This window comes from Lineus longissimus, chromosome 3 (genome assembly GCF_910592395.1).
Source record: "Lineus longissimus chromosome 3, tnLinLong1.2, whole genome shotgun sequence".
Lineage (NCBI taxonomy): Eukaryota > Metazoa > Nemertea > Pilidiophora > Heteronemertea > Lineidae > Lineus > Lineus longissimus.
This window is the reverse complement of record NC_088310.1, coordinates 2,555,554-2,568,992: the sequence shown is the minus strand read 5'-3', so window position 1 is coordinate 2,568,992 and position 13,439 is coordinate 2,555,554. Positions and strand designations below refer to the sequence as shown.

General features: G+C 42.4%; 3 protein-coding genes across 4 annotated transcripts; 2 read left to right on the top strand and 1 right to left on the bottom strand.

Annotated features, from left to right (window-relative positions):
* Positions 1–340: 340 nt before the first annotated feature.
* Positions 341–2,618, top strand: LOC135484911 (chymotrypsinogen A-like). Its single transcript, XM_064766610.1, has 6 exons — positions 341–529; positions 692–869; positions 1,075–1,205; positions 1,435–1,584; positions 1,876–2,021; positions 2,280–2,618. Exons 1-6 carry the CDS (start codon positions 457–459, stop codon positions 2,439–2,441), a joined length of 840 nt encoding a protein of 279 aa, XP_064622680.1. The 5' UTR covers positions 341–456; the 3' UTR covers positions 2,442–2,618.
* A 746-nt stretch (positions 2,619–3,364) lies between these two features.
* On the top strand, positions 3,365–7,731 carry LOC135484741 (uncharacterized). Its single transcript, XM_064766409.1, has 4 exons — positions 3,365–3,731; positions 4,392–4,607; positions 5,624–5,830; positions 6,159–7,731. The coding sequence occupies exons 1-4, from the start codon at positions 3,444–3,446 to the stop codon at positions 6,345–6,347; spliced, it is 900 nt and encodes a 299-aa protein (XP_064622479.1). The 5' UTR covers positions 3,365–3,443; the 3' UTR covers positions 6,348–7,731.
* Positions 7,732–10,100: 2,369 nt separating this feature from the next.
* Positions 10,101–13,318, bottom strand: LOC135484957 (cyclin-dependent kinase inhibitor 3-like). Of its 2 annotated transcripts, none has more exons than XM_064766673.1 (7): positions 13,281–13,318; positions 12,725–12,996; positions 12,024–12,068; positions 11,550–11,772; positions 11,416–11,447; positions 11,007–11,110; positions 10,101–10,737 (listed from the first exon to the last, which is right to left on the bottom strand). In XM_064766673.1, exons 2-7 carry the CDS (start codon positions 12,957–12,959, stop codon positions 10,648–10,650), a joined length of 729 nt encoding a protein of 242 aa, XP_064622743.1. In that variant the 5' UTR covers positions 12,960–12,996; positions 13,281–13,318; the 3' UTR covers positions 10,101–10,647. The 2 variants fall into 2 exon arrangements, with proteins under 2 accessions (XP_064622743.1, XP_064622744.1); XM_064766674.1 differs by lacking the exon at positions 13,281–13,318 and adding an exon at positions 13,121–13,199.
* Between the last annotated feature and the right edge of the window lie 121 nt (positions 13,319–13,439).

Below are 13,439 nucleotides of genomic sequence, written 5' to 3'. Positions count from 1 at the left end.
AATAATTTGTGGTCTCCATTACCAATTCGTACCGTTGGGGGACATGGTCTGGTTATTGCGTGAACAGTGAGACAGCATAGATGACTGGCCTATCTGTGACTTCGTGCCTATAGTCTCCCTTTTAATATGTTTATTCACCAAAATCCAGTTGACGATTGACAGTACAAGTTCAGTTCCCGCCTACCAAGAGATTTGCTCGTTCCCCAGTCAAGTCCGGACCAGCGTATAGGCCCTATGCATCTCGGGCGAGTGAGAAATCCCATCTGCTGAGAACAGATAAAACAAGACCGATAACAATTCGGACAAAAATGTCGGTCTAAGTAAATGACCAGCATCAGAGTAGCTTCTCACAAGCTTTTTATACACCAACTTCAGGACACTGCTGTCGGCTTGCATTCTATCATATTTTAGTGCAGCGTCGGTCGTTCTGTAGTTGTGCATTTTTCCGAGTTCGTGATGAAGTTGCATCCGCTGTACGCGCTTTTACTCCTAGCGAGTACTTCTTGCCTTCTGGCTAACTCTCAAAACGGTAAGGAATTTCTCATTGATAACTCATCTCAACGACCCCGAAGTTTCGGAAAAACCTATACGAGTGAAAAACCTGAATCTTAGGATGCTGGTCTCCAGTCGTTCAAATACATTTATTTGGAAGACTCTGATATACTCGAGTGCCTTTTCGTTTTATACGCAGTTGGGTGTGGCCAAATATCGCCGTCATTCCGTATCATCGGCGGTTCTGCAGCCAAGAATGGACAATGGCCCTGGCAAATCAGTCTCCAAACGACGGGGCTCCATTACTGTGGGGGTAGCCTGCTAGATGAGTACACTGTCGTGACGGCGGCGCACTGCATTGCAGACGACATCCTGGGGTAAGTGTTGGGCGAGGTGTCATCAGTCGTCAAGAAAAACATCTTCCGAGAGACCGTTTCTTTTCACATCCCAATGAGTATAGAAACGATTCAGTTGAACGGAACCAGACCTTTTTGAACGTAGGCTACGCGCTATAGTTCAGACTTGAGATTATACGTACAGTGTATTCGAGTGTATAATTCGTAGGACAATATTTTTCTTCAGGCCGTGGGTAGGGAAATGGACTGTTGTTGCTGGGACTAATGACCTCAGTACCATAAAATACGGCTCGAAGAAGAGCCACAGGATAAGGACAGTCAAGAAACATGAGCGATTCGACGGCATGACCCATAATGGTAAGAAAATGGCAACTGTCTTAATTGTTCCTTAGCTATGGGTGTACGGTATGGGGGGGGGGGGGATTATTTACTTGCGGTCACACCAGCTGTACGCTTAACTTCATGAGAAAAATGGTGAGGTTTCGATTCTAGACCTACATGTATTACGTAAACGTATACCAAATCAAAGAACTGATGTTAACATTTCTATGAAGCCGATGTTGATGTTACATTTTTATATTCTAAGGTTTTGATATAGCCATCATCAAGCTGAAGACACCAGTAGTCTTTGATGACGTGACTAGCCCTATATGTCTGCCTGAGAGCCAAGAAGATGTCGTTCCAGTTGGAGCGGATTGTGTAGTATCCGGATTTGGCCTTGTTGACGCCAAAGGAGGTATGCCCACGCCGTGCTAACGGAAAGATCACTGCGTATGATTTACTGTCTTCTGAATACGTAACTGGAAAAACGCGGGCCGGATGATCCATCCACTCTCCTCCCGGTGTGTAACGTGTATATATCGGAAACGTAACCATCGAGTAAATTAGATTATTGTATCTCAAAAAGTCGCAACAGAACCGCTTTATTAACGGGAGTTTGGCGGGAGTATTATGTTCCAGCAGTAGATATACATGTATAATCACATCCGTCTGTCATCCGTGTGAAATTGGTCATCTGGATTTTCAGAACAAGATATCGAGGTTCTCCAGTTTATCCCCCAGCGTGTGATAGAAAACAGCGTTTGTGAGATCCCCTATCGCTACCACCACAGGAAGGTTATCCACGACGATAATGTGTGCGCAGGAGGTGGAGTACCACAATCTGCCTGTCATGTAAGTTATTTTTTACGTTGATGAGCTTCTAATCGGGGCACTGCTGATATGCTGTCACCTTGTCTAAGGTAAAGATGTATGACGTGGAGGGACTCGCCGCTCTGCCACTCCAAGCTGTGAGCATCAGGTTGCGGGCCTCTTGTTGGCGGGAAAGTGGGGGAGTAAAAACATCGTCGCCGTAACAGTGAAACCTGCCTGATATGATATTTTCTAATGATCTCGAGGTGCTGACGTGTCACTTAATCTGTCCGTTTGCAGGGTGATTCTGGAGGTCCCCTGAGCTGTTACCGCGGCAGACGCTGGGTGCTGGATGGCATTGTGTCTTGGGGTGGTGCACCTTGCGGAAAGCACCAGGAGCCAGATGTCTACTGCAGGACGAGTCACTACGTCGATTGGATAGCCAAGAACCGACAGATCTAACCATGGGGACAAATATAAACGGATACCCTCAGTAGGGTAGAGAGTTTACATGTGAAGTTGACTAAGAAATGATAAAAGCTAAGAATTTGGCAATTCAATAAGTCTAATTAATTCTCTGTAAACTCCGGACATCACCAAAACTAACACAATAAATGTCTTATTTAGCTCTAAACTCCTGAAGATGAGTTTCGTCACAATACAAAATTCTCTACCCGGTTAATTTTTACTATACCCATTACCCCAAGCCCTGACATGACTAGCACCAGATCTTTTTTAGACTGACGAACAGCGTTAAAGATATAGTGATATCCGCTCACAAACTGGGATTCCACCCATTTCCGAAGGAAATAAGTGCGTCTGGATGTATTGGGCTGTAAACTCGGCCAAGAGCCATCGCCAAAGTCATAATGACTGGGCACGTGGTCAAGAAACACTAACGGCTCATACCATTACTCCGAGCCACTAGCGCGTACTGAGGAAGGACTAACCAACACCACTGGTGGAACGACAAACCTGACCCATCAACTGAATCAAAGTGACGCCCATAAACACCTCACTCCCCATTCGCGTCCCACACCAGCATGATGTCGATGACGGGAGCCCCTTAGCCCATTATTAGCGCGTTCGATTACTAGCGCCGCACTTGCGCGAGTAAGCGCCAGTAAGTTATTTTTGGTACTGGAGCCTCATCTCGCGCCAGGCCGAAGTGAGCGCCTATGCATAAGCGCCGGGTCGGCCTGGCGCCAGAGCGTTCGGGCTCGATTCATACTGGGCATGCGCTTCAAGGCCCGAGATCCGGTGCTTACCGAAGCGCGGCGCTAGAAATCGAACGCGCCTCGATCCACCACGCATCTTAAGGGCATGCCACCACGGCCAATGTGGAATTAGTTCACAGAGGTTTATCAAAAATTAAAAGACAAAAAGTGCAATCGATTTTCTCAAGTTTTTGCATAACTTCTCTTGATATTTTGCCCAAAATAGGCGAAAATTCACCAACTAAACATGCCATTATTGTATGGAATTGATCATAGGGTATTTGCCTTTGGTTGTTTGGGTATCACATCGGGTATAGCTGCGTACTCCACTTACAAACTCTGGTCGAATAGTAGGCGGCGGCGCCGGTGTGGAAAGGGTAACGAATCCTACGAAACTCCAAAAGTACTGAACGAATACCTCATTTTCCATTACGGCTCTCCAAGTGAGGTTTTACAGTGGGACTTCGTACCCAAGGACGTCTTGGAGTTCCCTAAGAGATGTGCTGATGTTTGTATCAAGCATTACAAAAAAGAGGTTTGTTTTAGATTTATTTTTAGTAGGCCTAGTCCTACATGAAGATTTCGAGTTGGGAGTTAATATAAGCTGTTGAGACAGAGAGTCTGTCCAATCTAGTGGCGAGTGAACTGGTTGTACTCAGTCATGGTATTGGTAGCATATGAATTAGGAGCATATGAATATGCCGAGTCTTTCTTTTCGTAGGCTGAATGTAAATGTAGGCCTACATCATGACATATAATCTAAACCATACCATGTAATCTAAACCAAATGTAGTGGGTCATATTACTTATCTAAGTACCAGACAAGACAGGTGACATTGATTGGAGAACTTGTAATCTCATGTATTGTTCATGCATGTTGTACACATGATGAAATAACGCTATGCCGGCTACTGCCACAAACAAGTACTGAGGTCAGTGAGGAAGGACCAGCCAAAATCTGATCTTTAACACATTCAAAGAGACATTGTCGCAAAACAAGACCATGTGTGGTCGGATGTAAAAAGAAATTATAGAGTGGTGGCAAATGAATAAATGAATAAAAAGTATATTCATTTTTCGCGCCATGGCCACAATCTTGGCTGGCCAACAGCTGACAAGAAACATGATTTTTTGAAGTTTTTATTTTTACTGGGAACTATGTTTATTCTGATGTTATTTTGTTTATCCTTTCCAGGACAGTATACCTAACAGAGCCCTAGATATTGGCTGCGCTGTTGGACGCTCATGTTTTGAACTTACCAGGGTATTCGATGAAGTGGTGGGAGTAGACTACAGCCATTCATTTGTGGATGCTTGCAATCATCTCCGAGAGTCGGGCAGGATGGAGTACTCTGTGATAGACCAGGGAGAAATGAATAAAGATCTTGTAGCACAAGTACCCAAAGACATTGTAAGTTTCTCTCACTGACAGCAGTAACTGGCGTGGCTACATGCAGGATCATCTAAAAGCTTACAGTCAGTTTGATAGTCATCTCAACGTACATACGAATAGCATCTCATCAAACATATGAATAGCATCTCAACGTACATACGAATAGCATCTCAACAAACATATGAATAGCATCTCAACGTACATACGAATAGCATCTCAACAAACATATGAATAGCATCTCAACGTACATACGAATAGCATCTCAACAAACATATGAATAGCATCTCAACGTACATACGAATAGCATCTCAACAAACATACGAATAGCATCTCAACAAACATATGAATAGCATCTCAACGTACATACGAATAGCATCTCAACAAACATATGAATAGCATCTCAACGTACATACGAATAGCATCTCAACAAACATATGAATAGCATCTCAACGTACATACGAATAGCATCTCAACAAACATATGAATAGCATCTCAACAAACATATGAATAGCATCTCAACGTACATACGAATAGCATCTCAACAAACATATGAATAGCATCTCAACGTACATACGAATAGCATCTCAACAAACATATGAATAGCATCTCAACAAACATATGAATAGCATCTCAACGTACATACGAATAGCATCTCAACAAACATATGAATAGCATCTCAACAAACATATGAATAGCATCTCAACGTACATACGAATAGCATCTCTGGGTAAAGTCATTACTCTTGGCAGATCCATAAAAAAACCCAAAAAAACATTGAACAAAACTGGCGCTGTTCAAAGTTATCTGTTGTGATTGTCATGAAAAAGACATTAGCAATTTTCTGAATGAAGATAAATCGTAGTGGATGGACCTTGCTCCAGCTTGGAGAGGGTTGAAGTGTGATGAAACCTCAATATTTGACGAAGTAAAAGTTTGGATGGTAAAACTGATGACCCCCTCCCCAGAGGAAATATTTTTGTCTTGCCTTCTTTTTTAAATTAGTTTTTACATTATTTCCTATCTTTCTTTAAAAGGAGCGGTCCAAGGCAGTATTTCAGTGGGGCGATGCCTGTAATCTTCCTCTAGACATGGGAGCATTTGGATGTGTTTTAGCAGCCAATCTTATATGCAGGCTCCACCTTCCCACAGACTTCCTTCATCGATTAAAGGCCTTGGTAGCTCCCGGTGGAATTCTAGTCATAACAAGCCCATACACATTTTTACCTGAGTATACTCAAAGCGTAAGTATATAAAAACCTCCACAATGTCTGACTGTAAGGCATGTGTGACACCTGCATTTTCTAGGCATTTGGCTTCCGCTTTGAAGAGACTACTGTGCTTCACATTAGGACTAGAGGGATGTTAGGAAAAACCTTCCTCATGGTGATATGATTAATACATGATGAGAAGCAATGAAGGCTATGTCTTGTCTTTTAACAAAAAAAACTTTTCTTAAATGGGGTGTTCATAACGGTGTTACACTGTGAAGTTTGTTAAATTGAAAGTTCAGTCAAATTAGACATAGGTTTTGATTAGAACAGAAGATGATAACTGCCTTTTCTGTTTCAGGAAAATCTTGTGGGTGCTTATATAGATGATAACGGTAGACCATTTACTGCTTTTGATGGCCTAAAGAAAGTACTCGGAAAAGCTTTTGACTTGGTGGAGGATGAGGAGATGCCATTCTTTATCCGGGAAACCGCAAGGAAAAACCAGTTGACCGTAGCGCATTGTACAGTCTGGCGCAGAAAGAAGTAGTGACTTGGTTTAATGGGGTTAATTGGGGAGCATAATAAATCACGTTGTTGGTGTTAATTGAAACCTGGAGGGATTTTAGGAAATGAGTTTTGTTTTAGAAATGTTAGATGGGGTCCTAGATTGAGTGCACACCTTCAGCAGTAAAAAAATATGCATCAAAAACAAGTTTGTTTGATAGTGAATGATGTAATGTCCAGCAAATTTAAGAAATTCCAAGTTATATTTGAATATTTGTGGGATCACTCCATTTGTAGCGATAGATTGATATCTGACTCACTTGACTGCCCCAAATTTCGTAATGGCTGAATGCAATTGTGTAAAACTGTAAAAGACTGTCTTGCTGCTTTAAAGTATAGTTGAGGGTGCCCAAGTTTGCCTGCAGCAAAATTGTTACATACCTGAAATGAAGTGTGGACTAAATCTTAGGGGGCTCCTATTATCACTGTAGTCCCTCCAGTACAACCTTGCTCAAATTAATACTCTTACCCTGACCCAGTAGTTGTAAAAGAGATGGATCACAAAATCAAAATGTGTTACTTCCTGTTATGATGTTGCAAAATTCTGTTCTTGAATTGAATTTCTTTGGGGTGGCATAAAACTTGCACATTTTGGGTACAGTTTGTGAAAATCTGGGGTTTTAAGTTTTGTCTGAAGTGAACTATGCACTACAGTGTTGAAGAATCATGGTTATGCTTTTAATTTGGTTCAGTTTTCTTAAAACAATTTTTTTTTATTTTGCATGTGGGGTGTTGGTTTATCTCAGAACTTTTGCTGTACATGCTGCTTTACATTCCATATTGTCTGCTGTTGCAATTGAATAATGAGAAATAGAAGTAACATCATAAAAGCCAACCTCACCAGGAATTAAATTACAAAAAAACTGGGGCCAAGTGTAATTTGACTGTAGTAGAAAAATGCTCTAATCAGGCCTTTCTTGTTCTTATTCTTTGTCACAGTGTCTGCAGTAACTCTAGTTCATGCTCTGCAAGTGTGAAACTGAGGTTTTTTAGTGTATGAGAAATGTTTGCAACCTGAATTAAGTTATGAAGTTATTTAAAAGTGGTGCAGGTACGATCAGATGTGCTGATACCAAGTAATGGTTTTTCCATTGTTCATTTGATGAAATATTATTCAAAGGTCTGGTATTGTAAATTTTGAAGTTAGAATTTGGCAAACTGAAAGGTTTATGATTTAGTGTGAGTGTAATCAGATGTCAATACTAGATCTCTAATTCCATGTATTGTCGAGTGAAAATGTCATCAATTTATCAGAATTTGTTGAGCATTTCCTTTGGTTTTACTCCCGAAGTCCAATACTTTGTGAGTTGTTGATGTGTAGCACTGTGATATACATGTGATCTGTACATTAAGGACATATTAATAAATGATAGTTACAACAAATTAAACTTTGTGATATGTTTTGTTAACATGGCACTATTGTGTTGCCACCTGTCCTTCCATTGGCCTTCATGGTTGAGATGCATAATGTCAGATTATTGGACCATCTGTGGACCTGGCAGCTCCACCATATTGATGACATGTTGGGAGAGATGAGACACTCACAACCACCAGACCAAATCAGACCTGGCAGCTCCACAACCTTTTAAACATGTTGAGAGGGACAAGCAAACAAAATCGGACCTGGCAGTTTCATCAACTTGCCAACATGGTTAGAGAGAGGAGACAGTCACAACCAGACCGAATCGGACCTGGCAGCTCCACAACCTTTTAAACATGTTGAGTGGGACAAGCAGACAAAATCGGACCTGGCAGTTTCATCAACTTGCCAACATGGTTAGAGAGAGGAGACAGTCACAACCAGACCGAATCGGTCCTGGCAGCTCCACAACCTTGTAAACATGTTGAGAGGGACAAGCAGACAAAATCGGACCAGGCAGTTTCATCAACTTGCCAACATGGTTAGAGAGAGGAGACATTCACAACCAGACTGAATAGGACCTGGTAGCCCCATAGTCCTGCCAACATGCTGAGAGGGATAAGACAGTCACAACCAGACTGAATAGGACCTGGCACCTCCACAGTCTTGCAAACCATTTGAAGGAGACGAGACCGTTACAACCAGACCAAATCGGACCTGGCTGTTCCATCAACTTGCCAACATGGTTAGAGAGATGATACAGTAACAACAAGACCGAATTGGACCTGGCAGCTCAACAGTCCTGTCAAGACATTGAGATGACAATCAAAACCAGACCAAACTGAACCTGGCAGTTCCCTCATCTTGCCAACCCGTTTAGAGAGAGGAGATAGTCACAACCAGACAAATTGAACCTGGCAGTTTCATCAACCTACCAACATGGTTAGAGAGCAGGGGCCGTCACGACCAGACCAACTGCCAGATTGTGACCTGGGAACAACTTGGTGAGAGAGAAACTGAGTCGGACATGGGAGCTCCTTGTTGCCGACAAGGTGAGAGCGAAGAGAGAGTCGCAACCAGACCGCATTGGGCATGGCAGCTCCAATGCCAATACGTTGAGTGGGACCAGACAGTCGCACACAGACCAAGTCGGACCTGGCATGGCAGCTCTAACGTGTGGAGAGAGATGAGACAGCCCAACCAAATTTGACCTCGCAGTTCCATCAACTTGCCAACATGATGAATGAGATGAAACAGTCCCAACTTGACAAATTGAGCATGGCTACTCCGATCCAACACCTTGCAAACAATATGGTGAAAGAGATGAGGCAGTCACAATCAGACTGAATCCAGCCTGGCTGCTCCATCCCTACACCGAAACTGAGAGATGAGGCAGTCACAACCAGATTGAATCAGCCTTGGCAGCTCTGCCGTCTTGCCAACATTGTGAGAGAGATGAGGCAGTCATAACCAGACCAAATCGACACTGGCAGTTCCAACAAGTTACAGACACGGTGAGAGATGAGGTCACAACTTGACCTAATCGGGCCTGGCCTCTCCATCGCCTTTATAAAATAACATGGTAGGAGAGATTAGACATCCACAACAGGACCGAACCAGGCCAAGCTGCTGCTGCTTGCACCGCAGACACAGTTGGATAGATTAGACTTCCACAACCTGACCAAATGAGACATGGCTGTGCCACCATCTTGTCAACACTGAGAGAGATGAGACAGTCACAACCAGACTATATTAGCCCTGGCTGCACCACCTGATGCCGAGATCATGAGTGAGAAGACAGTCACAACGAGACTGATTTGGCCATTGCAGCTAGACCAAATTTCGGGCACGATTAGAGATAGGAGACTGTCATAGCCAGACCGAATAATTTATCATCCATGGCTGCTCCACTTGGTGCAGACAGGGTGAGAGACGAGACAGTCACAACCAGACCAAATTGTGCCTGGCTGCTCCACAGTGAAAGAGATGAGACAGTCACAACCAGACCAAATCAGCAATGGTTCCTCCAACTGGTTGCCAACATGGTGAGAGACGAGACTGAATCGACCATGGCAGCTCCACCACGTTTCAGACATGATCAGCAAGAGGAGACCCTCCTGAATGCTGCATCCTGCCATTTGAGCTCTGAGAAAGGCGAGGCAGTTACAAGCAGACCAAATCGGGTCTGGCTACTGCTCCAGCATGTCGGCAACAGCAAGTCACAGCCGGCCGGAAAGGACATGGCAGCTCCACCTTGCTGGCAAGAGAGGAGATAGGTCACCATAAGTGTTGATTCCTTCACAATTACCAACAAGGACCCATTTTAGTAATAGAATTTTTTTTGATAGAAGTGAACAATGATAGATAGCTCAACAGGTGAATTTCTGAACTCACAGAAAAGACATACAGTGGAACCTGCCATAGTGGCCACCTCTGTTAGCAAAACACCCTCTCTCATAAGGACACTGATTTTGGTTCTCAACTGGTGATTTCTATTCAATTTGACATCTGTGATCAGAATACCTCTCCGTTAAGGACAGCATTTCTGAGCCCCAGGTATGTCCCTCATAGTAATTGATACCACTGACAAAGATTATCAATACAGTTGATAATATAGCTGATAAGACTAACAACAAATATGATTAGAAAATAGAGTATTTGTGTGATTAAATGGATCAAAATACTTGAAATTATGCAATGAGTTCAACCAAACTAACGTGCTTGTTCAAGCATTAAGACAAATAGGTAGGTTGGTCAGGAGGCCTGCCAGAAAAAACATGATTCTCGGCAAGTTGGGGAATGTATTGTCCACAGTCGTATCACGATCTTGATATAAATTTGAAGACACATCGGTACACGAATGTTCAAGTTTGCAGTCCTAATGAGAGACTATTTCCACATCTTTCCAGACAGCAGCTAGGATCTACCGAGATAGAGCTCGGGCCGTTGCCTCTTCCGTTTTAGTCAAGAATTCGTTCAATTCGGTCCGGAAGTCTGTGATAAAGTTAAATTGCTGAAAAAGAAATGAGACGTCTTGTCATCCGCGTTCTGATACAATGTCATATGAGCAATCAAGGTATTTAAATGATGCGAAGGTTTTTTTCCCAGTGTATACACCATAGGCAGCGCACACATCCCTCAGCCTTTATTAACCAGCCAAGCAGCAATGGTGTAAGAATGTGTCCGGGTTAGGTATCGAACCCATGTAACACGACTAATTACTGATTGGGAGACAAGTGCTAACCACTCGATCACAGGGCCCAGGCAAACAAATGGACATACCTTTATAGACTGGACAGCACGGTGTCCTCTAATGCTCCGGATATTTTCAATGGCTTTTTCTGGCTCAAGTTCAGGATTATGCAACATCATTAGACACGCAGCAACTAAAGACGATAGAAAGAATTACAATATGAATGATTTTGGTGGCAAACAAAGTGTTTTTCAGATGAAAGAGAAGATTGCATGAAAGAAAATATAAACGGAGGAGAAGAAATTCCTTCTATTTATTCTTCACCAATTGCTCTCAGAGATTTGTGTATTTCAGTGCAGTTTCACGGGGGGGGGGGGGTCCAAGTCACTGATAATATCAAACCCAGCGATTACTGGTTTCTATCTGCAGACAAGTGATTTTTTGTTGCATACATAGCAAGGCTGCAGCAATAACTTGTTTGGGTGGCGCTTTACTCACCAAGACAAGATCGTCCAAGCCCAACACAGCAACTGAAATGTGAAGAAAACAAAGTATAAATTTCATATTCATAGGTTTCCGTGCAGCAAACTTGGAAATGTTCCAGGGTAATATGTTCAAAAAGCGATACTCACTGCATCAGGGTTTTCTTCCCAGCATTCAAATTCAGCTCTAGTTGTTCAATTATTTTCATGAGGTTTTCAATCTCGGGTTGAATCATGTCTTCATGAGGACAGTCATGGACTTCGAGACCGGCAGCAGCATATTTCTCCAAGAGGTTCTTCACCCTGCACCGGTTTAGGTCACCCTTGGTGCAGAAAGACATCACGTTTGTGATTCCCTGGCTTTTTATGAATGCTGGAAAAAAATTCTCTATCATGAGCATATGGCAGTGTTTTGTCAATTATGACAACAGATAGATCACTGTATAGAATGTTTTTGTCATTTGTATTCACTCATATCATTATCAAGTATAACTTGTCCTTACTATGAACATCTAATATGGATAGTTGTATGTTACACCAAACAAACAAATAGCTAAAGATGGCTTTATAAAAGCTGCCATGATAGATGATTATTCTTATCTGAGCAGAATGAAAGTATCATACCAATATCTTGGTCAAGATTCCGCCAAGTTTCGGAAAATCTGCAACCTGGAAAAGATTAGATGTTGAAAAAATGGCTGCATCTACGTTTACATGTACAGTGTAAGATCAATAAAAACCGAACTTAAAAGAAATTCTTCCAGTAGTTTAAGCTCCAGAGTTTAAAACAATGCTGAAAAAATCATTTACAAATGGACTAGGGCCTACAGGCCTTTAAACTCAATTGCTGTAGCACACAAAAACCCTCCGAAGAGCAAACACAGAGAGAGACTGCAAACAGAAGAAGATAAGTTTTCGTTAACTTCTCTAAAAAGAAACGAATAATCGAACTGACTACGGGTACGGCAGCCGTATCCCCAATATGAAATTGAATTAAATACCGAATTTTCATCGTTTACTGAACTTGAAAAGGCAAAAAGAATATATGAAGATGTAAACTTTTGCAAGATGTATACTCGGAGGTCTCGAACGATCAAGAAGTGCCTGAAACGGACGCCGAAGCGGCACTTTAATCCACAACTGCAGTTTGGCGAGCTGCCGTACGAATAGCCAAATACGGCTGCCGTACTATAAAAACCTAAACGGCAGTGACGTAACCGGAGGTGAATGCTTTTGCGCATGCTCAGATCACTGCCGTACGAATAGCCAAAAAATGTTCAGATACGGCTGCCGTACCCGTATCCTTGGCCAAAAAGAAACCTTACCTGGTAATGAAGTTATTGCTAAACCATCAGCTGGTAATTTATAATTAGTCAAATCCACCCAATCCATGCTGAGAGGCGACTCATCGAATGACTCTTCTTCATTGTCCGTGTCAAATTCTGCATTGATTACATCGGAGGTATTAAAGCTTAAGTCTAGCTGACCACTTGGCTTTCCTTGGTTACGTAAACATCCATCATCATCATCTACTTGTACATTGACCTGCATTTCAGCCATTTTTGTTTAAAACGTGTGACTTTAAATTACAAAAAACCTGAAAGAAAAAGCATTGCAGCCATTAGGAGTAGAACAGGTACAGCTACAGGTTGCGAGTTAACTAAGGTAAAAAGAAGATGAAGAAGATGAAGAACCCCTTGCATTGCATTGGCATTGCTTACATTTGATCGCAATGCAGCATGCTTCAAAGACACAAATGTAAGAAGCAAGACTGGCCACTACTTTGGGAGTGTAGAATAGAACTTATCGTAAACAAACAGATAGGCAGGTTGTAAACACAAGTACCAATGTACACAGTATAACTACTAGTAAGTAACACACCCAGCAAAATTCATGAAATTGATGAACACAAATTTCCCGCGGTTTCAGATTGCGGGGAATACCCACTTTTGGGAACTAGCGACGGCTCAGTCATGTGAGTGGCAGATTCTGCGATCACTGTATTGATACTATTATTTTCTGATCATCTAAAAAATGACA